This window comes from Larus michahellis, chromosome 1, assembly GCF_964199755.1.
Source record: "Larus michahellis chromosome 1, bLarMic1.1, whole genome shotgun sequence".
Lineage (NCBI taxonomy): Eukaryota > Metazoa > Chordata > Aves > Charadriiformes > Laridae > Larus > Larus michahellis.
In genome coordinates this window covers 75,233,754-75,258,538 of record NC_133896.1, presented here as the reverse complement: position 1 = coordinate 75,258,538, position 24,785 = coordinate 75,233,754, and the positions used below count along the sequence as shown (strand labels likewise).

Genomic DNA, 24,785 nt, shown 5'->3' with positions numbered 1-24,785 from the left:
AACACAATATTCGAGGTGGGGCCTCACCAGTGCTGAGTACAGGGGGATGATCACTTCCCTAGTCCTGCTCGCCACACTATTCCTGATACAGGCTAGCATGCTGTTAGCCGCCTTGGCCACCTGGGCACACTGCAGGCTCATATTCAGCCGGCAGTCAAGCAACACTCCAAGGTCCTTTCCTGCCAGGCAGCTTTCCAGCCACTCTTCCCCAAGCCTGTAGTGCTGCATGAGGTTGTTGCGACCCAAATGCAGGACTCAGCACTTGGTCTTGTTGAACCTCATACCATTGCCTTCGGCTCATTGATTCAGCCTGTCCAGATCCCTCTGCAGTACCTTCTACCCTCAAGTAGACTGACACTCCTGCCCAAATCGGTGACATCTGCAAACTTACTGAAGGTGCACCCAATCCCCTCATCCAGGTCATTGATAAAGATATTAAACAAAACCAGCCCCAGTACTGAGCCCTGCAGAACACTGCTCATGACCAGCCACCAACATTTCTGCTATCACAATCTTATGAAGCAAGTGCAGCTGACATCAATTTATAGCTTAACTTCAATCACTCCTCCAGTTACTAGTGGAATTGTTTGCTGAGCATGAAGTAAATCACAAATTTCGTATTATAGAGCATACTATATCAGAACGTGTTCACAGTTTGTTAGGAGATGCAGAAAGAAAGGCTTGCCTTCTGTTGGATTAGCAGGCTGATCTTTGTTTATTGCAGTCTGGATGTTGCTGAAAGAGGCTGGGGGGCCACATTGCTGCAACACTCCAATGGCGTTACAGAATTGGTCTGCAAGCTGCAAGTAGTAAAGGGATGGTTAATTTATTTCACCACTAAAAACCATTTCAATTTTATTTTGTTTCCCAGCAGACCTCAGGCAGCAGCCCATCCCCACCCCGGCGTTAGGTGGGCGCACACCCCCGCAGCCCTTGACGGCCAGTGGCGATGCCCCCCGGGGCTGCGGGTAGGGGACGGCGGGACGGGGAGAGGGACAGTACCACCTCACACACGCAGCGGCCGAGCCCGGGCGCGGCGGCAGAGGCTGCGCGGGCGGAAGAGGCTGTGACCCAGCACCGCCCTTCCCTCCCGCCGGTGAGAAGAATGACGGATGTTGAGGGAGAACAGAGACCGACGCCCGCCTCACCGAGTTCACCGCGTCCTGCAGCTGCGTTAACCGATCCGCCATGGCGCCGCCACCACCACCCCCGACCTGAGCGGCCGCGCAGCAACCGCCGCAGCCAATAGGGCGCCTGGATGTTGGGTGGGCGGGGAGGGGCGTGGCGCGGCGCGGGGCGGGCCTCCTTCCGTTGGGGCAGGGCGGGCCTGGCGCGCCCCCTGCAGGCCGGGAGGAGCCGCGGTCCGACTTCCGGTCGGGCGGCGGGGCCGGGGCGGCACCGGGGGCGGCAGGGCGAGGCGAAACGAAACGAAACGAAACGATGGTTAATCTGCTCCAGTATCGGCCATAGTCCGGCTTGGAGGGGGAAGCTGGGCTGGAGACCTCCAGGAGTTTCTTGTGGCCAAGCTGGCAGAAGCGCGGTGGGTGCAGCCACCCAGCAGCAACGTCTATTCACTGGAGCAGGTTGCGCGGGGAAGTTGCGGATGACCCATCCCTGGAAGCGTTCAAGGCCAGGGTAGATGGGGCTTTGAGCAACCTGGTCTAGTGGGAGGTTGCAACCCCCCTGCCACAGGGGGCAGTTAGAACTAGTTGATCTTTAGTTGATCATCTAGTTGGAACTAGATGATCTTTAAGGTCCCTCCTAACTCTGGCCATTTTATGATTCTATCTGCCAAGAAACCCTTCTGCAGCTTACAGGTCCCCTCTGCCATGACACAAACTAATCCAACAAAAGTGTTTTTTCCAATGGTGGCGCAGTTGGGGTTAGGGTTTTGTCGGCCTGTGTACGTAAGCTGGGATGTGGGGCTTCTTTGTGCTCCTCTGTTAAAAGGACAAGTCACAAAAACCCACTGTGCTGCAGAACAAAACCTACTGCATGTTTTTAAGGATTTATAAGAATTACCAAAGCCAACAGGTTCTTTCTTGGATTTCCATGAGCTGGTTGGATGCTGGACGGAGCCTGGAATAAGTGAGGCTCATGGCACGAGATGAGCCTCTCGCAGGCACCATTTGTCTGTGACCGAGCAGTTCAAATGCTGAGCTGTGAGTAACGAGCAACTGAGGTCTCACTCGAGGAAGTCAGCCAAGACAGTAGCAAATAAACTTCACAGGCTTTTAATATCTCGTGGATTTCAAACTCACAGGAACCTCATTCAGCAGAACAAAAATAACCTCCGCAAACTAGACAGGCTGCCTTTCTAAGCATAGTAGAGAAAGGTGGGCAGAGGAATTTACACCCATTTATTTGAAATACGTATAAACATGGACCAGCACTCATCTCTGTTCTTCTGATGCCAAACCAACAGCTTCCTTTTGCATTTTAACCCTGAGCCAGACTGACGCAAGCTAGAGGAAAAAAAAATAAACAAAATAGGGGTGATTATACAAGGTTTTTTAGAGCCTAAGTTATGACATGGCTTCATAAACGAGGCCCAAACAACAAATCGAAAACACCACCCCCCCAAAAAAAGGAGAGAGACTTTTAATTTGCTTTCCATTTTCTCCTGTCATGAGCCGGTGAATCACCTTGGCAGCCAGAGGCGCCTCGAACGCAAGCCAGCGAGCCTCAGAGGTGCTTATAAAGTGAAAACAAACGGCAGCTACAGTAAAAAAAAAAAAAAAAAAAAAAAAAAATTCAACCCTCCTTACCTCGACCTGAAAACCTTTCCTAAGCCCCTCACCCGTCCCGGGAACTGCCCCACGGCCGGCGGACGCGGCTCGGGAGGTTAAAAGCCGTTGCGGGGCACGGTTGGAGCCGTTACCTCAGGCTCCTCATGCAGGTGCGTGAGGGGTAGTAGGGCCCACCCGGGCGAGTCCTGGGAGGCGGGCGGAGCGCCGCCTCCCAGGACTCGCCCGTCCCTAGCCCCTCCTAACCCCATCTCAGCCTTGTCTTCCCCTTCCTTCCTCAGCGCCATGCCGCTCTTTCCCTGCATCGTGGTGCTCTTGGGGTTCCTGGGGGTCCTGCGCCATGGCGGCGCCTCAGGTGAGTGAGGCGCGGACACACGCACACGCTCTCTGTGGGCCGTGGCCGCCATTAGGAAGCGGGCGGAGGCGTGTTTGGTAGGGCCGGTGGAACCCCCCCCCCCCCCGGCTTGTAGCGGGGGCGAGGGTGTTTTTTGGTCGGGTCGGTATTTTGCAGGATGGAGGGGAAGGGGTTTGTTGCGAGGAAGGGCCTGCAGAGCCATTTTGTGGTGGTGGCGGCGGTGGGGCGACCTGCTGCTGTCTCGAGGGTTGAGCAACAGTGAAGATCAAAGCGAAGATGCAGCTGTGTGTGGAGCTGGAGAAGAGTTATATATTCGTGGCTGTCTTAAATTTTGATGAGGGCAGGGAGAACCCATTCCCCCTCTCGTTCCCCCCCAACACTTTTTTTTACAGCTTAATTGTTGTGAATTCTGTCATTTTAACTCTTACGTAGATGTGCTGGACTAATTTTAACCGTGCTGTCGCAGGTGTGTGGTACAGGCTGATGAGTCTGGGGTAGAGTTGTATTCCTTCTAAGGAAACAAGGTGGCATTCACTACCTATGAGTTTATATGAGAAATGGAAAAAGGTTAATAGCGGCTTTTTTTTTTTAACTACATACAGGTAGTCGTGGGTTCCCAGTACTCTGCGAATTGTGGGTTGAAAACCACTGTCCCTATAAAACTTAGGAAATGAGCAAAACCCCTTAGAATTCGGAGCTTGGTTCCTAAAATTACTTGTTGGCTGTGCTGATGTAATCTGACTTTATTTAGCATGGGCTTTTTTTGTAATTCCCCTGTGTTCCTGCATGAGATTAAAATAGGTGTCCAGAGGTAAGTGTGCTGTAATGAGTATAGCTTGTGAAGATTTAGCAGTTGCTTACTTTCTTCTGGTTAAACTCTTATCCTTTTCAAATAAAGGAAAAATAAACAGTTTCCTTTCAGATATAAGCAAGCAGTCCCTTATGTTAGGGCAAACCTCTTCTTCTTAGTTTTTCTTTATTTTTAAACTTGCCTGTAATGAAGCTGAATTGTCCAAAAGGAGACATCTACTCTTGGGATTCTTTGCAATGCTGCAGGACTGTGTTTGGATTCAGTCTAAACTGTGTAAGACTTCTTCCACCTCTCTACCCCCTCCCAGTCTCATGTCCAATATCTTAGTGGAGAGCCAAATATTCCCTGCTTCTTGCAGGCCCTAGAAGCTTAGGCTTGGCACCTGATGGTGGCAAGCAGGTCTTAGATCTTAATGTTTATATTAAAAGATGCTGATAAGCAGTTTGTCTCCCTGACTTGTTTGAAAATGGGTCATGTGTTGCGTCATTATTTTTTTTTTACAGTATGTAAAAAGGCAGAGTGAATATGGGACTAAACTAACTGCTTTGTCTTGAAGGAGCCTGTTGCTGTATTTCCTTGCAGAATTGAGGGTGGAGGGGGAAAGTATTTTCCTCATGAAAAGCTAATAAGCTGTGTAATTTGTGTACCAACGTCTAGCTGATCATTAGGCAAGGACACTTGCTTAATGGTTCACTTATTTGAAATTGTCCTGTGGTTATTCAGTCTTGGACATGGAGGTTTGCAGGGATGGCTTCTGCTATCTCCTAACACTAGAAGATCCTGCTTCATTTTAAAAGTGCTGATAAGTAAAATCTGTGCGTGATGGCCTATATTACCTCTCTGGGGTTCTGATGGGCTGCTGGTCTTCAAACTTAGTATTTGTGCAGAGGTATTGTATGTATCATGTTTGTTACCTTACAGGGAGCTCCGCCTTCATGAAGCAGGAGGGCAACTGACCTTGTTTGCTACATCCAAACCAGGTTTAGTGTTGGAAAAACTAAAGCAAGTTTATAGTATAATCAGGATTGAGCAGTGCCCTTTTCATAAAGGGAGCTTATCTAGATGAACTTAGTTTGTGCTAGCTGTTTAGTCTATGCAGAGACAACATTTTAAAATAAGAGGTTTTATAATAATTCAGCTGTCTGAATGTGTTGGACAGTTGGTCCCTTGCATCTTGAAGTGTATGGCCCAGATGGACAAATGATGTGTTAACAGGGACAGCAATGTGACTGAGGCCACTGACAGACAGATTGTGTGTTCTGGCTGTTAATAAAAGTGGATTAGTATAACTATAAGCAGGTGAGACAGGTACTTCTTCCCTCACTTTTCAGACTGTAGAAGACCTCATGAACTCTAACTTGGTGAATAGAATGGCCTTCTGGGATTGGAGTGGTGCAGTTGGTGACAAGCCATGTTCTGTAGCACTATCTGCTTTAAGCATCAAACTCCTCTAAGCATGAGTCTCAGTACACATGCAATTAAAGCTTAGAAGCTTTCATAAGTCTTCTTGCTTCTTTTGGAGGTGGGGTGGGTGGTGTCTTTATTTTGGCTTTTACTTGTGTGGGAATAAAGAGACCTTGTAGCAGGACTCTGCTATGCATCCATCTATGCATGGCCTTACAGGTCTGATGTAATATAGCTGCAGGCTTTATTCTGTTAAGTAACTGTATATTCAGTTTTCCCCACTCAAACTAGTTTTCAATCTGAGCTTGCATTTTATCTCCATTAAATGTCTTCATGTGACTACTTGTTGTCATCCTCCCTGCACTGGAAGGTTCTTCTAACATCCTAGAACTTACATAAGGCTATTCTGCATATCCACTGTAATTTGGTTGGTACACAGTAGAAATGCATTTTCTCTCTCTACAAAGGTAGAGAACCTTTGTCTGAGGCAAACATACTCTTTGAACACAGCTCTGTAGGTAAAGACTGTTTCTGCATAGGCAGCTGTAAGAGACAGACCGTAAATTCCCTGACGAGGGGCAGAAGGCTCTCCAAGCCTTCAATGGAATGTCTCAAACAGTCACAAGGAAATAAATAATGCAGACCTGGCCTTCAAAGAACTGATAAGGCTAACGCTTCTGGTGCCTGCAAGTGTGGGAGAACTGTCTTGTGAAGACAGGATAGTTCTGCCACTTGTGTGGTGAGCTTGCTAGTTCTCAGTTCTCAAGGCCATTGTGTCCGATAAGTGACTTTGCTTCATTATCCACGAAATGCATATGAAAGCTAATAAAGATTATAGAGATCATGCTAAACAAGTATGACTATGGCACTTGTCTCTCTACCCAAATCATGCTACATGTCACCTGGGAGAAGGGAGAAACCTGAGACAAGGCTGCACTCAGCAAGGGGGGTGGACCATGCTAATTCAGCAAACATAAAAGGGGAAAATAAGTGCCCCTAGAGGGGGAACGAAGAAGACCGTGCCTGCAAAGATTCTTCCCAAGAAAGAAGACTGTACCTGGGAAGATTTTTCCAAAAAAGATTATGCCTGGGAAGATTCCCTGAAAAAGATGCTGGAACCAGGGCCGGTTATCTCTTTATCTCTGTTTTTTTCTCTGTCTTTTCCTTTCTCTATTCTTCAGTTTCTCTTTTCTCTTAGAATTGTTAAGTAACAGTTAGAGTTGTTAAGTAACAACCTTAAGTACTGCTTGCTATAAATTGTCCTATATCCGTTGTTAAGTAACACAAGGTATACCTCAACATTTGCTATAATTTGTTATATACCTAACCAATTATCATGGCCTTGTTAAGACCTATACTAATCGTTTTGGAAAGCTAATAAGTGTTTCTATGTGGACCTTGAGATTTACCTCACCTTAGTCCATGCCATTGGGAATTTATGAATCTGAAGTCACTTACCCGCCCTCTTTCCTGAGAGTGGGACATGACAGGAGCAATGACACTTCTTCAGTTGTGTTTCTTACTTCTAATTGGACTGCTAGATGTCATCAGGAACCTCATATGGTTAGCTGTTTATTGTTGATGGACAATGACACTTGTCTATTGGAGCTGGAAATGTGGTTTACTTAAAGCATCAAACAAACTGAGAGCTTGGCACTGAATCAGCAGAATAGAAATGGTTTGAGCTGGCTGTTGCCTTTTGGGAAAACTGGATGTCACAGGGAAGGGATAATAAATGCTGAGCCTTTGTAGAGTTGACTACCTCGTTTCTTAAAGTTAAGAATAAGGACCTTTGATCCCAGAAGAGCTCTGAGACATGCAATTCCTTTGCTGTGTCTACTGGTTTTGCTCTTCATGTAGGAAAAAGATGCAATGTGGAACAACAGAGTGGATGGTTGTCCAGTTCGGTTCATCGGTTCTGTTTCATATGCTGGCATATCTGTGCTCCTGTTCTAGTATTGTCAGTACTAGTATACTGAGTTATACATGCTCAGTACTCCGTTTTTGCTCTGTTCGTGCTCAGTTTCAATAATGATGACTTCCTTTAAGTATGTTTTTCAGGTGATAGACTCTGTAATAGTGAGGGTTCCTCTCTTGTATCTAACACCAAACTACTCTGACATGCAGTGACTGTCATACTTCTCCCTACAAGGCAAGGAAGAGAGGGGATAGCCCGGCATCTTACAATGTATTTCCAGAACTCCACTGTTCGAAGCAAGTGAAACAATAAAAAAAGCTGGCATGCCTGGATTTTGTTCCTGGTTCTGTTGCTGACTTGCTGGGTCAACTACATCACTTCTGTGGTGTTATCTTTGCTGCATTTGCTGCTGAGCCTGTAGTCCCGTTTGGTGTGCTACCTTCAGTGAGATCAAGCTTGCCCAGAGAAGCAGCTTGCATGCTGTGGCCAGTACTATGTGTTCATGGAGGTCTCAGTATCTGTCCTTCAAAGCATCTTTGACAACACTGAACTCTGTATGGCTCAGGTAGTCTAATACCTGCCTAGGAACTTGTGATAGCAATGAGCCTGATGAATTGTGAATTGGTTAGTTTGTCTTGCTTTGTGCTCCCTTTCTGTCTCATAGCACCACCAGTGACTCTTTCAAATGACAGGAAAAAGAGAAGGCTAGAAAGGTGCTGTAGTCTGTGGCCATGTAGCAATTGCTCTTCCAGAAAACTTCTTAGAAGGTTCTGCTGTTCTGCAGTGCTTGTGAACTCTCCTTTTAGTCATCTTTCAAGTCTGACTACAAGTGTGGTTCAAGGAGCCTGTGAACAACAAGCTGAAAAATACTCGTCTGATGGATGTAGCTGTTGTTATTCACCCTGAATCTATGCTCTTCTGTCCAGAGTTTGGTTTAAAGTGTATGTCACATGCACTGTTCTAGGAGCAGTCATGCAAACAGTAAAGCAATGTAGATCACCATGCCTTAATTTACCACACAAATTAAACTTGAGAGAGTGCCTCTGACATTTAGAGTCTCATGATCATGTTGAAGTAGTGGCTGCATGTCTTGCTGACGAATTTGTTCTTATTTACGCAGAGGCCTATGTGTAAATGAGTACAGAGTGGAGGTGAGAAAGAAGACAGCAATGCAGTTTGTGTTTTTTGCCTTGATGTAGAGCATAGAGAGGATGTATATAGTTTCAGATTTTTTCTTAAAAGAGCATCTAAGTGTGAACATCTTGCAGTTCAGGAAATTGTGCTGAAGTTCTTAAAGATCAAAGGAAAAATATTTTTCTTGCATTCTAAGCTTTCTCCAAATTTCTGAGTGCGTAGATGTATAGTCTGTGCCTTTTGAATGCTCTTTTTTTTTAGCATTCATACCGCTAGTTGTGTTTCTGGTAGAACTTAAGAGCTAAGGAGGAAAGAGGTCTTGTGAAGGAGAGGATATCTGAATGCTGCTCAAGGGACTCTATCACAGACTGAAGAATACACAAAGCTTTTTTTTATAGCTTTATAAATTAATATAATTAATTTACATTAATTACTGTTTGAAAACTTGGGGTAGATACTCTTTCTACTTTGATACAAACTGCAGATGATGGGGCAGAAAAATGGAGAACTTTTTTTTTTTCCTCCTAGATGGTTTATGATCCCTATATTTCACCTGGGGTTTTATTGGTGATGCAGTACTGGCATTAATCAAATTTTGGGGGTAAGCGTGTAAGGGTTGAAGTTAGCAAGATGAGATGAGTTAGACTTTTCCTCCGCTGTGAGGTGAGTGGAGGAGGCACGAGGGTAGGAGCTCACCTCTGTTTACATATTATCAAGAGGCAAAGAAGCTGGCCAAAGATGCCAGTTTTTGGCAGGGGAGAATGAAAAATAACAGGAAAGGAGTTAGAGTGCCAGGTTCAGTTTTGAATGAGAAGACTATATCCCATCCTTTTTTGGATGGGAGACCACCCCAATCATCAGCAACAGTGTATATGGAATGGTGCTGTTGATTACTCTCTGCTTCAGTTGGAGTACTTGACAGTGTCAACCCTTTGCACTAGAAGAGGCGACTTTATTGAGGAAGTACTGTGTATGTGTTTAGGCTTGGTAAGTTTTAGGTCTGCTGGGCTACTATGTGTGCAAGTAGGGGAATTCAGGGAAAAACCTGAAAGGCATTGTGCGTACTCTGCAAGCGTCTAGTCTGTCTGCTAACTAACAGCAAAAGAGAGTCTTGTGGCTTCTGTACAGCTGCTTCTCTTTCCTCCCTTGATACATCCCCTGTCCCTCAAGAGCCCAGCACAGGGAGAAACCGGGCTTTCTTGCAACACTTGAATGACAAGCCAAAGCTGATTCTCAAAGATTCTCTTATATTCTAGATCATGTGGTTCTCTTTAAATTAAAATGACAGTGAATCATGGGGTTATACTTATTGTAAGAAGAAATGGCCTTGGTTTGGTCTTGGAAAAACTAGTCAGATTTTTAGATACAAAAATTAGGGTCCAACAGTCCTAATAATTAAGAATAGTGTGGGAGCAAAAGACATATGTGAAATAGCTGAAAGTGCATAAGTATACATATGTAAACTACAGATTTGACTGTGTGTTATAGAAGTTGACTCCAACTCCCATGGTCTGGGAACTCACCCAGAAAGTCTAACAGGTATTGTGCAAGTTGGCTGGCTAATACAAGCACGCTTGCCTGTATTTGCCAAAGAGCAACTAATCCTCAGCATCCTTTCTTATTTACTCTGCGGAATTTTACTTGCTGTTGATTGCAGTAGCTGGTCAGCTGCAGCTAGTGTCTGTTACTGATGAGCTCAGCTGTATCAAATACTGGACTCATGGCAGGGAGGCCTGCCCCATGTGCTTAGGTGAGTGCCAGGCTGCATGGCTGGTTCTCTAGCTGTGTCTGTTCTTATAGGTATAGCTCTGTGTATAGCAGTCTCTGAAATCTTAATGCAGTTTACAGGATGAGAGTAGCATAAAACAACATCTTGCTTTGTTTCCAGCTGACTAATACTGGGCTACTGGAAGCTTCCAGGATCCCCTTGGTAGTTGCTTCCCTCTAGGAAAAAAGAAGTTGTTTTTTGTTTGTTTTTTTTTAATGCAGGTCTTCTTGAGCTCTCCCTGGGAAAATTCAGAAATGTACTACTTAACCATACCAATCCAGTGGAAGCTGTAATCAGGAACATTGCAAGCAATGTGACTGTTGTTATTTTTCAAGTACATGCCCAGCAAAGTGATGTGGTGATATCCTTTGATAAGGTATGGTAAGAGTGTCACTTCTGTTCTTAAGTGCTACTTTTCTTTCAACAAAGGAGTGGGCTCTGGTATGTATAGGAATATAGAACTGAAGCTATATAAATATGAATGTCTTATCTACATGGCTCTTACACAGTATTATTTTAGCTTCAGAAATCCTTTCTTATGCTTATTGTCATAGCTGCTGTTTTGGAGGACTGAATGCTAAAGGAACTTGTGACCTGGCCTGAAAATGTTTCAAGGCTCTTTCTTCTTGGTGGAAGTGGTGCTTTTGATATGTGACTGCTGACTACTGTCCATCAGCTTGTCAAATTAAAAACGGATTCATAAGTCTTTGCCACATACCTTACACACTAAACATGATCACTTTGGGATGTTTAGTTGTCTGCTGTTTGTGTGGCTTGGATCTAGCCACTACAGATATGTCTTGTCAATTCACCTTCTTGTCCTGGATTTAATTCTCCTTTGGTTGCATATGGAGAAATTTCTCCATGCTACTCTAGTGAAGGCTGCTACTTCTAGCCAACAATATAAGCATTCCTACTACTATACACTAGCCTCAGTTTTTCCCATTATTACTGGGATGCAATCTAAAATACTGATTATTTTTTTTATGGTGCTGTGAGGCTCTAAGTATTTGAGCAGAACGTAGACTAAGGTGAAGGTGGTAAATGGAGATCTAACAGCTGCCACTGGGTTTCTCTCTCGCCATCAGTGTTTTCCAAATGAGAATACACAAAGTGCCAAGAAGTATCCTGTGAAGCTTTGAAGGTGAATAACCTGTAACAAAGTCACCCAGCTGCTCAGTCTTTGTACTGGTGAAATAACAAGGATTGCAGGGCTAAGGCATTACTATTCAGTAATTCACTTGCCTAATCAGTCTTTGATTACCAGTGGTAGAATTTTTTGCTGTCAATTCAGACCCTCTTTGCATTCATGGGCCTTACCGGGCCAAGAACAGTGGTGCATAGAGATATGGCTGCCTCTGGAAATACAAAGCCAAGCCAAACCTTAAAGCCTGCCAGGTTCAAAGTGCCTCCTTACAGTGTTGCCTCAGATAACTGGAATTGTCTTTGACAAAAGCATGTTTTCCATGCTAAAAACCAGATTTGACTGGAGGCCAATTGGTTGCTCCAGCTGTGTGAGTGTGATACTGCCGTTGCTACCTGGTCTTTCCTCAAGACCCCTGGTTCTGAAAGGGGTGATGCTGGTGGGCATTGGGCCAGTAGCTGACCTGGCCCGAAGGACTTGTCTGGCATGGCTGATGTTAAGCCAGATGTCATACAGTCATCTCCACTCTGGTGGAGATAGTGAGACGCTTCTGCCCTTTGATTCCCAGAATGCCCTTAAATGCCATCTCACAACTCTGTGAGGGATATTCCAATCATTTTACACCTTTACTAGTCACTCCACTGCTGTATAGTGGTAGATTTCAACTAGCTAAATTTCTCTGCAACTTGCATGTGAGTATTAACTCTTTAATAGTCTCAAACTCATCTCTTGGGTTTCTGAGCCTGAACTAGGAATCTGTGGTGTCAGAGGCCGCTCCTTTTTCTACAGCTCTGAGCTACTAGCTAGCTGAGGGCTGAATGCATCATCTGTGGCCACTGGCACTGAAATGTGTGCCCTCACGAATATGACTCCTGTGCAATACATGACGCTGTGCTGGAAATCTTCTCAAGAAGAAGTGCTTGTTTATATAATTGTTTCTGTCCAGAATCCATCTGTGAACAGCTCAGGAACCGGAGTAGACAAAGGACTGGTTTCCATCCTTCGGCCTCAACAGAGCGTATGTACATGGTACCTTCGGTCGCTGGATGCTAGCCAAGTGCTCAGCACAGCTATCTCCATTCCCTATATGGAGAAAGGTAGGTTCTTATTACTTGTTAAGGGATAACAGCTCTGCTTATTACAAGTTAACTATGAAATTAAGGGTTGACCTTTTGGAGGTGATGTTCTTACATGGTGCAATTATATGATGGAGATGCCATAAATTCTTTTGAAATGGTCTGAAAAAGTTTAGTATCGCTGTTGATTTGCAGGTATGGTCTTGCCATGACTTCAGCCTTAGAGTAGAAAACTGCTGTGATATGTATCAGGACCTATATTAAACCGCAGTGAAACCACTTGTGTTGTCTGCAGGACTAGAACCTGACAATTCTATGTGCTCAGCAAGCAGACCATGCCCACAAGTACATGCATTGCCAAGGTCTTAGAACTCTCTTCGTGCTGTGTAAGGGTGAAGTAAAAACTACTACAGCTGTCTTTTTCTGTTCTAGATCCTATTCCTGGAGGCTGCAATCTAGAATTTGACTTGGAAGTGGATCCAAATATTTACCTAGACTATACATTGGTTGATATACACATCAAGTTTGCCCCTGCAAACTTGGGATATACCAGGTGTGTGGAAAAAATTCATAGCACTGAGCAAGACCTCCTTTGTTCTGTATTTGGCCAAGGTCATCAAAAAAAGATTCTGCTGGAAAGACTGACCATCCAGCTGCTGGCAGAAATCTTGTTTACTGCAACAAGCTGAGAAGTAAATGAGGAAAAGGAGGAGGGAGAGAGGTAACATGAAGAGAGATAAAGGCTGAGAGTTGCATCTTGTGGGAGAGGTTATGCAGCTTCAGATGTGCAGTCAGCAAATACTGGATCTTCCCATTCCTCATAATGACTTAAACTGTTTGAGGAGCAGTTGTGTGTTATAGCCAGTTTTATTCTTTTACTGGTACTGAAGCATGCTAATGACCTAGAATTTTGTTAAATATTGAGACTTCAAGTTATAAGGCATTATTTCCTGAATGGTGCCTGATGTCACAGGTGATAGGCGGGGAAGGCTATGTTCAGAGCTGTATATATAACATGCATGGAAAAACAGTGATGCTGTGATCTTTGGCTGTTGTGACTTCTTAGAATTCTTGTGCTGGTTCCTTAGGCAACCCATAGGAAGCCTCTGTAAATGTAAAGGTAGGTACCAGCACAGACACTGCCTGCATCAGGGTAATGTATGCGTAATACCACTGTAGTCTGTGCTCATAAACATTTACAGTCTAGTTCTGAACAGTGGTGTTAACTTCTAAAGAGTAGGAACAAAATACTGGCAACTCATACAGCTAACTTCTGAAAACTAAAGTTAAGATCTGGGGGCTTGTGCTGAGCGTGTAGCTGATGTCTTTTTAATTGTAGAGGAGCAAACCCACCATCCTGCGATTCAGGGACTGGTCAGAACTCCAGGTGGCGACTGCGCTATGATGTCTACCAGTACTTCTTACCAGAGAATGATCTTTCTGAGATGGTACTCATGAGCCACATACGGAAGATGTCTGAGGTGCAAAGTATCAAAGCTAATGGTATTAAAGTAAGTCTGAAGCACTGGTGTACCAGGCATGTGGCAGTGGTACTACCTTAAGTTTTCTCTGCCCCTCTGCTTGTCTTCCTTGAGTGGTGGCATAAGCAAGCTGCTGATGCTTCAGGCTTCTTGCATGGAACAGAGGCAGCTAGTTAGCACAGCCTGGAATGTGGCAGAGTTGAGGCCTCTTGCAGTGGGCTCTGATATTAAGTAGATGTTAGTAACTGGTCTGTGAGATGTTTTTGTCTTGCATGCTTTTTGTAATTAAACAAGCTCTTATTGTAGTGTCTTCCTGCTTGCTGAATACTACTTTAGCCACAGTGCTCCTTCGGTGATGTTGAGGCTAGCTTGCCTATAGCAATACTGCCACTGAGTACCTGTAAATCCAGAAGCTGAGCCACTTTAGACAAAGACTGATAGTTTCCTACAATGCCTTATAGATGCTGGGGACTGGCATCCTCAGATGCTGAGAATTGGTCAGGGAATACAAGGAAGAGAGGAGGGAGGAGAGTCTGGTGGAACTGGACTAGAAACGGGCCCCACTTTGAGTGGCATAAAGAGGTCTGATATGCAAGATGATACCTACCTCCCAGCAAAGAGATTGGAAGGGACAGAGAGGGGAGAATCTCAGTGGCCATGACCTGTCAGGCCTTGCTAGGGAGTAGAATGGCAGCCTTGCCTGCTTGAGAGGCCAGACCTGGGTTAGTAGTCTGACAGGGAAACTGAACTGTGTCCTTAAATGGGGAGGCGCAAAACCTGTGAGTGAGAGAATCTTCTCCTGTGTCAGAAAACATAGTGATGTTAGAGGAAGTAGAATCTGTCCTGTAAGCCTTTAAAGCTTCAATTGGTAATACTGAAAGAGTTCAGAATGAGAGAGCTCTTGCCAGCAGTTCTTGCTGATCATCATCTTCGAGCTGCTGAGTATTACCTCAACTGTATAGATGCATCAATATGCCAGCAGTGACAAGCAGTTTCTTGCAATTAAAAATATTCTTTACTGTTCCAGATGCTTACACTGACAGCTGATGACAAGACCAATGTCTACTTTTCCTCACTTCCTGGACAAGGGGTGATCTACAATGTCATAGTATGGGACCCTTTTTGGAATACTTCAGCTGCATACATACCTGTGCATACGTATGCCTGCAGCTTTGCTGATCTGGTGGATAACTGCGCTTCTCTCAGTAAGTTGGGACTTGTATGTCCTTGCCAACTCATTTCAAGCTTGTTGTCCTCCAGCATGCTGAGTGATGCTTTTGAGGTTTGTTGGTTGGTTGTTTGTTTTTTTCTTAAATGCGTGAAGGAGCTCTTTGTTCTACACTAGTTACATTTTGTTACTTTATGACAGAGTCTACTTCTTGATTGAGGAGAAATTCTAGAATAATGACATAAGACTAAGGGCCATTATCAATCGAAGGTTTAACTTAATGGAGGTTTCATATGCAGTTTGCAAATATATAGCTTTCAACTCTAGTGCCACTCTAGCTTTTCCCATTTGAACTGGGTACATAATCTTAAGTCATTTGTAGGACTTGCTGCATGTGAAACTAAGGTAACAAAACATGAACTATATTAGGGTCCAGCCTGACTTTTTTTCCTAACTGTGCTGATGATAACAGGAATTGGTAACTTACAAATGTTTTAAAAGGAGATAGTCACCTAAAATAAGCATGAAGATAATGCCAGCAATAGCAAAATGACTACAAAGTCATGCTACTTTCTACAAAGCTATATAATGATAGAGTTTGAGCAGAGGAAGAGCAAAGCTGCCACACCTATTGTGGCTGCAGAAGCAACAAGAATAATGGGTAGAATGTGGTTCATGAAATAAGATTTGTTCCCATTATTATTTTCCTATCGTATGCTGTAACACAAGTAACTGTTGTCAAACTCAGTGTTATGACAACATGAGAAAAATTATCTAGGCTAAACCCCTTTTTTTCTGATTCAGGAAAGTAGGAAAATGTGGTTTACTTGTTTCAAAGAGCTTCAATTCCTGTTAAGAACTTTGCCTAGGAGGTAGAGGTGAGCCATACTGGGATGCTGCTGGTCCTTTGTGTTGCATGGAGAGTATATTAAAGGGAGACTGATGAAAGCTACAGTGATTAAGACTGTAGCTGCTGCCTGGGTCACTAATCCTGTAGCACTGATTTTTATAGATGATTGGATGTCCCTTTTTTTAAAAGCTAATAGAGAATTTTCAGATAAAGCTGTATCAGTATTATAAACAGTAAGTTACACCTACTTAATTACTGTTACAGAAACTTCAGTCTTTTGAATAAGGAGGAAGCTCTTAATTTCTTAATCAGACTGGAACTACTTCAGTATTCTTGTTGGAGATTCTATCAAGATAATTGTTAGTTCAGGCATTGTGGATCTGCTCACATGGTGTATCTGAAGGAGTGGCAGCTATTAAGCTGTCAGTAGACTCAGTGGCAGCAACCTGACCTTACCTTAGTCTCATTGTTGGGACTATTAGGTGGAATGTTCTAGTAACCCTTTCTTTCTCCTTGTAGGCAAACTCTCTACGAAAGTATTCTTCACAGCTGTTGCTATTCTTGGTCTCTTCACTTGCTTTTTTGGACATAGATTCTGGAAAACAGGTACTGAATGTTGGGGTGGTTTTTTTCTCATAGGTCTGGTTGGAATTTCATAGGTGTAACTTGCTGTAACTTAGAATGGTGGTGTTATTACTAAGATTCACTTGGTAGTGATTATGTGCCAATTGGGTCCACTGCTTTGCTTCTACAGGATCAGAGCTTTTAAGTGCAGAGCAAGAAGTTTCTGGTATGCAAAGAACAGAAATGTAGAGCTAGGGTGCATGCTGGGCAATATAGATATAAACATGTGTTTTTTTGACTATTTGAAGTGCTTGAGGACACCCCTTTCCAGAACAGTGTTGTCAGACTTTCCGTTTGTGCTTCTCAGCCAGTGAGTTAAGATGTTCCTTCCCTGTTGTAACACGAAAATGTCTGAAGATGTGCTGAAGTGGGCTTGATATGAAGTGGTATGACAGCATGCATACTAAATCCTTTTTTCTTTCTTCTCTAGACTTATTCTTCATGGGCTTCATATTTGCAGGATTCTTCTTCTTTGTATTCATTACAAGGGTAACTGGCCTTGGTTATGATGGTGAGTAGATGTGTCAAGTTACCCCGCGCTCCTACCAAAGTATTGTTATTATGAATCCCTGAAGTAAAATCTCAGTTGTGCTTGTTGTTGGCCAGCCTTAGGAAGAATAGGAGGATGATACCTGGGTATTTGAACTGAGCTCTGATTACCATAATAGCTGTATACACAACAGAGTAACTGTTGCTTCCAATGTGAAATAGTGATGCAGAATTAATAGCTTTGACTATAAAAGACTAATTTAAGTATCTATCCAAGGAAGATACAGGTTTTTAAAATTCTGGGAGTTTGTGACATACTTCTTTCATAATGGATTGACTTCAGTTTCAGATCAAATGCAAATTTTATCTGTAAAATGGAGTGGAAGGTTTGCATCCTGCTTGTTAGGCTAGCAAGACTAAGTTCCTTTTGCCTTTGTCCTACCTTATAGTTACTTTTGATACATGTGCACTAGCTGTTGCAACTGTAACTGCCCTTGGGAATTCAAGGTGCTAATGTACATAGTAGTAAGACTTTCATTCCAGTCCTATGCCAGTCTTTCAGCATAGGAGTGCCAGTCAGCATTGCAGACTGGGGTCTGAATGAAATGCATGAAGCAAATACTGATACTCTTGTTTGGATTTTTTCAGAAAAAATAACAAAATCAAGCATGTAAGTAAAGCTGCTGAATACATTATTGCAGTAACTGAAGTTTTCAGAGTGTTGGAATTTTGCCTCTTCTTTTTCAGCGCGTCTTATTTTGACAGCAGTAGCCGGAATTATTGGAGGGCTCTTCCTGGTTGCAAGCTGGTGGAGATTTGGCTCTGTCCTACTCTGTATGTTTATTATCGGACTTGTGCTGGGATTTCTCTTTTCATCTATAGTCTTCTTTACTCCACTAGGTATGCACTGAAATACTTTGCTGTAGAGTGCTGGCTATTGAGTGATGTGTTCCTGCTGTATTATAGGGACACTGCAAGGGTCTGGGATGAATACTGCTGTCTGGTTTATCTTAGTGTTTATTCACTTTCCCTTTCCAGTGGTGGGAGGAATAGAGCTGTATCTGAAGCCTTCTTTCAGGTGTGCTGTAACTAAAACTACTTTGGGAATCTGCACTGGGGGGAAAAGGAAACTGCTTATTCTGCAGAGAACTTGCTGAGGCTCTTCCTACCTAAGTTGCATGCTATCTCAGCAGTCTGTGACACCAGCTCTGCTTCAGGCAAGCACTTGCTGTCTGTCTTGTTCTCTGTCTAGAACAAGTTACAGTAGAAACTTTGTGGTCTAACTTGGAGTTTTCAGGCACAAAGGCATTGTGGATTAAGAGGAGCTCTTGCCGTTACCTTTCACCACACTACAGTGCAAGGCTCTGGGAGCACTGTGTAAGAGTCAGACTTGTATTTGCAGTTGGATTGACATCATCAGGGTCTTTAGAATGACTTTGTTAAGAAAGAAATAATAGACAAATTGCTTAAAAGCAAGCAAGGCTGCTGAGTTAGAATCCCGCTGCGACACTGGAGCTTCAGCCACACTGCTTTCCCTGTTGTAACTATAAATCTCAAAATTCTTCTACTTATGATCCCTTGGTGGGGGAATATTTCATTCTCCAGTCATCTCTGTTTGACTCAAGCCACAGTTCTCTGATAATACTGCAGTTGCTGGTTGTTCTTAATTAAAGTAAAACAGTGACTCAGCTGGGGGTCAGCTTGTCCCCTTTGTTTGATTGACAGGCCTTAGAAAGTAGGGGAGTGTAGTGTTTAGGTGTCTTAATTACTCTTCTTAAAGCCAGAAGAGTTTGTTTGCCTTGTGTTGTTGTAATGGCTGCACTTGCACTATGCTTTAGAGTCAAACTTACATAGATGCAGGCTTATAGATTACAAACCAATCGTGGCAATATGATGGCTTTTCATTGGGCGGAAGTACTCTGGTATTTTTCCTTCTTATCAGATAAGTAATGTATACCTCATAAAAAATCTCTTGTTTCACAGACAAGATCTGCTGTCTCAACTTCGAGTACAGGATCTATACTCAACTGGGACAGTCTTTTCCTGTTTTTGTTTTGAGTAACTGTGTTACAATACATCTTAAACAATCAGCATTTGAGCTCAAAAGCTAAGCTTTTCAACATTCTACTCGAGATTTCTGAAGGCACAGAATCTTTAAAAAAATGCTCACCCCCAACCACTTACAAAAAAGGATATGTTTTGCTAGCTAGTAAACTACATGTGGAATACGGTGTCTTTGCAGGAGACTACAGGGTCTTTCGTGATGATGTTGTGTTCTGGGTGACCTTTTCTTCTGTAGCCTTGATGATTCCAGTGCTTTTTGTTGGCTGTCCAAGAATTGTAAGTAATCTGCACTATCACCTCAAAAGGAGGGAGGAAGGGGTCTCAGACTTCCTAATGCAAAATATAGTCCTGTGAGATATGTATAGAATATTTAACACAGCTTCATGAAGCTTAGCACAGGACCAGCTCTAGGGAGTTCCTGTTCAGCCCTACTTGTGCTAAGTGGTCCATAAACAAAGGAATGACTCTTTGCAATGTTGCACATAGCATCCACGAACACTTGCATTTAGTCGACTTCTGCTGTCTTAACAAGATGTCTGGACAACAGGCGTGTGCAGCCAATTTCTTGTAGAAGAACTAATACAAAATACTGCCTTAAGGAGGTGGGGAATAAAGAGTGTTTATCAGTCTCCTAAAGCTGTGGGTTTTTTCTTCCCCTCTAGCTGAACATACTGGCCTCCGGAGTAGTAGGCTCTTATGCAGTGATCCTAGCTATTGCTTGTTATGTGTACACAAGTCTTGCTTACATCACCTTAGACCTACTCAGAAGGGTCCTCAATGATTACTTCAGCAGAGCTTACACTAATGTACCTTTTCAAACAAATGGTGAGTACTGCTCTTAAGACTTTATTTTTTTTTTTTAAAGAAAAACTGCCTCTTTGGTTCCATTGTAGACAGTGAGTGTTGAGCATAGGAAGGGATGAAAGGTGAACACAGTAAGTACAATGTGAGATTTAACACCCAGATGATAAATTCTAGTCCTTCAAAAGAAATACTAAGTAGACCCAAAGGCACCAACCTTCCAGCAGGTGGTATGAGACAAAGGCCCTTGTGAAATGTGCTTCTGAGGCTTGGACTGCCACCTTGCTGATGAGTTTGCAGAGTGGGCAGTCAAAAGGCCTAGTATGGTGACTGAACAGATTAATCTCCACTCCCTGTGTATTCTTTTCTTTGCGTGGATATACTCTAGGCAACTGAGGATGCAGAGACAATACTTCATTCCTTTCTGTCACTAAACTTGTTCAGTGTTTGTGCTTGGGAAAGGAAACAATGTTTTGCTTTAATATAGGAAGCTGTTTGTTTCCGCTTTTTCAGACTTCATTATCTTGTCAGTGTGGACAATGCTGGCTCTCAGTGGAGTAACTGTGCAGCTTCGCCGAGAAAGAAGTGAAGTGCCCTTCCCACCACACCCTTATGTCACCTGGAAGAGAGAAAGGGAGCGCAGAAGCACCAATGTCTTGGACCCTAGCCATCATATTCCTCCCCTAAGAGAGAGGATCCATAACAAGATACTACATATCAAAGAGTTTTTTCAGAAAGAGCAGCCGGCTGGGGAAAGAACTCCGTTGCTTCTGTAACCTGCCAAATAACGGGTGGGAACAGAGAGGAAAAAATCTAGGAATGGTGAGATGAACGATCACTAGCAAACCAGACAGTGGTGCAGGATTTACTACTGCCAATTTGTCCTGCTTAATAAGAGGAGAAGATATTTGCCCAACCTGGAAGAAAAGTTATCTGTATGGTACACTATATGCTGTTTTGTGACTCACTCTCTCTCTCAATGGCCCACTCAGCCTGCTGTAATATGCATATGTCTAGCCGCAGAATCTTGTACTAATAGTCAAGTACAAGTATTTTTCTTGTGGTGATATAGTTTGATGTTTAGGTATGTGATGTGTAAAACATCCCTTAGAAAGCAACCTGTACAATGCTGGTTCTTCCCTTGCAGTGTGAAAACTACTGCTGAAATATTGCCTGACTGGCTCCCGAAGGTGAGCAGTCTGTCAAACTGCAAGGGGAGAGAGATAAGGACCATACACAAGAGTTCTGCTAGCAGGAACTGAAGTATCACCTTCTACTAAAGGTACAAAATGTGTGGCTGCAGACACAGTTGTTTCCAAGAAGTGTTACTGAACCTTGCAAGCAAAACTGAGCGACTTGAATTTAAACTGCACTGAATTAACTGTTGCAAGTGTGTGCACTGGGGCTCAGGAATTGGACCTGATCTGAGACAAGAAGACTTTCTCCCTCGCTTTCAGATCGTTCTGTAGCAAACTCGTAATTTGATCTCTGCACAGAGATGACTGCTAAGAGAACACAACAGGTTTGCCTCCTTGTTTGCTTTCTGAACAGCCTGTGTCTTGTTTCTGCTCTGGCATAATCTCTTTTTTGATGGTGCTGTCATAAAAGAAAAAAATAGATAAGGTCTCTGTCACAAACAGCAGGTTTTTTTTCCTGGAATTGTTTGAAACACTAACTATTTTTAATCAATACATCTTTTAATTTTGCCTTTAAGGGGTAAAAACAGCATCCAGCTGTCAAAATACTGACCAGGATCCTTGCTGACTGAATGTGTTCCCTGCCAATTTGGGTTGCATCTGCCCAAAGCAGAATGCAGTAAAACAGATAAGGGACCACTCTTGAATTCAGTGAACTGTGATCACATGTGGTGGCTTTATTCAACTCCTTAAAAACAAAACAAACAGCCATTTTCAAAACGCAAACTGAAGCATTGTGGGTTTAGCTCACACAAATGCACGGGCAGTCCTGAGGCTGTCCTTGGTTTTTACCTGCCCCCAACACCCACTCCTGGTCTTCACATTCAGTGTTTACGTGGTGACCTGTCATGCATTAAATGATGGTTGAAGTCTTGCGTCCTGTGCCTTGATACAGGTTACAGTGGCTCTTCCTTCTTGCTCTCGTTGTACCTTTAGTGTGGGCAGCAAACATGTAGTCCTTCCTGTCTGAAGGTCAACGGCTGTTCTGCTACCTGAATGGAACCACCATGAATGAATATCCGAGTGGTGGAAACTTAAGTTCTTGGCCATCGCTTTAAATTCTTGGTAGTAAGTATGTAAGAAACAACTCTTTGTAAGGAAACTGGCAAAAGAACTTTATCTGAGAACTTAGTTGAAAGGTAAAACACCCTGGCAGTAGAAAGGAATTAATGACTATGAAATGACTCTACTTACTGACTGTTTCTCTTTAAGAAGTGAAAGCTTAATGACAGCATCTGAGGTGACTGAGCTGATTTGATGTTTAGAGAGACAAATCTCATGGTTGCTTGAAGCTTGAACATCTGCCTCAAACAGCAGGGCAAGGCTGAAATCCTGCAGTTTGGGTCTTGCTTCACTGCGCTGTTGTGCGGCACATGGAGGGGAAACGAGGAGCTCTTTCCCTGGCCTCTGGTAGACTGAATGCTTGCTGACTGCCCTTACCGCACTGATACTGAGCATGTCTTTGCCATATTCAGTGGCAAGTAGCAAACACTTATTTGGTATACAGATGCTCTTAAATGTGTTTACCTTTGTTTTTTATAACTGTTGTGATTAACATTGTGGAAGAAACAAGTTTAACTCTAATTTTCTATGTCTTTTATAATAAAGATGCCTTTTGAAAGAATATTGAAACTAAAGGCGTCTCTTTGAATTCAACTTAGCTTCTGCCTTTGGTGTTGTAAGGATAGATTTGGAAAAATTTCTTAGACCCTCAAGGGATGAGATCGGGGGGAGCTTAGTTGACCTGTTGTAAGTGCCTACTGTAGTAACAGTGACACCCAGAGGCTGAGAGCGTGGTTATGTTCTGTATGAAACTAGTGAGGAAGTGCATGGTCCAAAGAGGCTTTTTATAGCTGCTTTGGACAAGGTTTTAGCTAATGAATGGATGGTGGTTGTTCAGTTTTTAAGTGGAAGCTAGCCTGCAAGGCTAGCTCTTTTTGAAGAGCTTGAACTTTTGAACTCTTTTTGAACTCTTTTTTTTTTTTTCTCCCCCCCTGTGATCCTGATGAAACAAAGACAGGTCTCTGCTTTGTTTATAACAATATGCTAACTAAAATGTTGTTTGTTTCCTACTAACTTTCTTACTGTGTGAGAAAATAGTCACTGAGCTGATGTTACAGATAGTGTTAGTGAGACAGCCAGAAGTAGCTAATTGCCAAGGACGGGATAGCAAGAAGTAGAGTGCTTCTATGTGTCACGTATGTTCTCCTATACTGATTAGCATAGAACTGTGGCTACTTCAAGGAACATCTGTATCCTCAAGAAGTTGGCAAACTTACAATAAACTCTTACTGTCCTGAGATGACTCAGTACCTTAAAAGGATAATGGGAGGAAGGGTATCCCTACCCCAACAACCACCGAGGAACTCACGCCTGCGCACAAGTGTCTTGCTGACGCTGCAAAATTTAATATGCATGTGCAAAAAGGCTATTCAGTCATCCTAATGAGTACGTAAGCCTAGGTGGAGTTATGTATTAGGTAAGCGGAGTTACAAGAGTCTTCTGTGTATAAATAATGGGTTAATATCCCTGGTAAAGTGTGCTAGATTTTTGGATTTTCCCCTTAGCACCTGCTGTCAAATAAAGCAATATCTTCTCTCTAAACTACTTTTGGTTTTGGAGAGCTTTTATGTCGGGTAACACTGACTTGGAGACTCTGTCTTTTTTTTAATACTGTAAGAAGTGGTATGGGAATTTCTCCCATATTCCATAAGCCATAGCGGGTAACAGTGATGATAATCACTAACTGATCCATGGGGGTGTTGAAGAGGTAATTTTCAACAGTTTTTTGAGTACCACCCGAGCCAGTTGCGAAATGAAAACTGGATCCTACCCTGCTATGTTTCTGTTCTGACTGCAGAATCTCTCATCGGAAGCCTTAAGTGCGCAGTTTTGCTAGCTTAAAATAATGCTGTATGATGCTCCTGAGGAATCTACATCTAAACTGTGTTCTTCTAGATAGTGATTCCCCTGTAAAATCAAGTGGTTTGAAGCCTCGTGTAAACTGAAGCTTTCTGGGCGATGGTGATGATGATCTACTTCCTGCTGCTGTAGAGAATTCTCCTGCTTTGATGGCTCCAGTACGCTTTTTTTTCCACCAGGTTTTCTCAGAGCAGTCTTTGCTGTACTGTAATAATGCTGCAATGATCACATCATAGTATTTGTCTTAATTGCTTGTAGAGATTTCCCAGGTCTGCACGTGATGCAGGCCTGCCTCAAACCCACAGGGAGAAACTTTCTTCCTCCTCCCTCGCTTTCCCACCCACGCCAACTTCTAGCAGTTAGACAAGCTGTGATATGAGTATACTCAGGGAATACTGATCTTTTCCAGAGAAACAGACCTGCCTTTGTTCTTGTGGCTCCTTCCTCACCTTCACACAAACCCAACCTGACCAAGCAGTTTGCCTTACCTGCTTCCCCACGCGTTCAGAAAGCAAGATGGAAAATAGAACCCCATCATGCTTTCCCCAAGTGCACTTTGGAGGGGAGGAAGACAAACTTTCCCCTCCCCGAAGCTTTGCGGTTTTGATTTGGGAGCGGGATAGGAGACTATAGAAGGGGCCCATGAAATACATATTCCTTCATCATCTCTGCAGTTATGTATCCTGTGCAAGTGGCGCTAGGAGGAATGGTGTGGTGTAGATATTCCAATCTAATAGTCCGTGCTGCTAGTACTTGGTAAAAAGAAAAGGTATTTGGCGTTGTCCTTGGATTTTCTCGACGGGATGGTAGAAATATGTTGCATGCACCAGGTT

The 24,785-nt window shown here is 43.4% G+C and overlaps 2 protein-coding genes across 8 annotated transcripts in view; one reads left to right on the top strand and one right to left on the bottom strand.

Moving 5' to 3' along the window:
* The window catches only part of MED21 (mediator complex subunit 21), a 29,036-nt gene extending 27,738 nt beyond the window's left edge, over positions 1 to 1,298 (bottom strand). For 3 of the 4 annotated variants that reach the window (XR_012587051.1, XR_012587052.1, XR_012587047.1), the window contains exons 1-2: positions 1,149 to 1,298; positions 686 to 800 (exon numbers count right to left, since the gene is read on the bottom strand). Coding sequence is in view for 1 of the 4 variants with exons in the window: in XM_074587586.1 (XP_074443687.1) it covers positions 686 to 800; positions 1,149 to 1,190 (157 nt within the window). In the remaining 3 variants the exon portion in view is untranslated. The remainder of the gene's footprint in view (positions 1 to 685; positions 801 to 1,148) is intronic. The other variant, XM_074587586.1, reaches the window with a different exon arrangement.
* Positions 1,299 to 2,840: 1,542 nt separating this feature from the next.
* On the top strand, positions 2,841 to 22,654 carry TM7SF3 (transmembrane 7 superfamily member 3). 4 transcript variants are annotated; one of them, XM_074587546.1, is made up of 13 exons: positions 2,841 to 2,899; positions 3,029 to 3,102; positions 10,359 to 10,513; positions 12,228 to 12,378; positions 12,790 to 12,910; positions 13,697 to 13,868; positions 14,866 to 15,043; positions 16,376 to 16,462; positions 16,911 to 16,991; positions 17,717 to 17,869; positions 19,212 to 19,309; positions 19,696 to 19,858; positions 20,348 to 22,654. In XM_074587546.1, exons 2-13 carry the CDS (start codon positions 3,033 to 3,035, stop codon positions 20,608 to 20,610), a joined length of 1,692 nt encoding a protein of 563 aa, XP_074443647.1. In that variant the 5' UTR covers positions 2,841 to 2,899; positions 3,029 to 3,032; the 3' UTR covers positions 20,611 to 22,654. The 4 variants fall into 4 exon arrangements, 3 of the variants coding, with proteins under 3 accessions (XP_074443647.1, XP_074443636.1, XP_074443657.1); XR_012587046.1 differs by lacking the exon at positions 2,841 to 2,899 and having other exon boundaries at positions 2,980 to 3,102; positions 20,348 to 21,356; positions 21,967 to 22,654; XM_074587556.1 differs by lacking the exon at positions 2,841 to 2,899 and having other exon boundaries at positions 2,980 to 3,102; positions 20,348 to 20,656; positions 20,982 to 22,654.
* Positions 22,655 to 24,785: the final 2,131 nt, after the last annotated feature.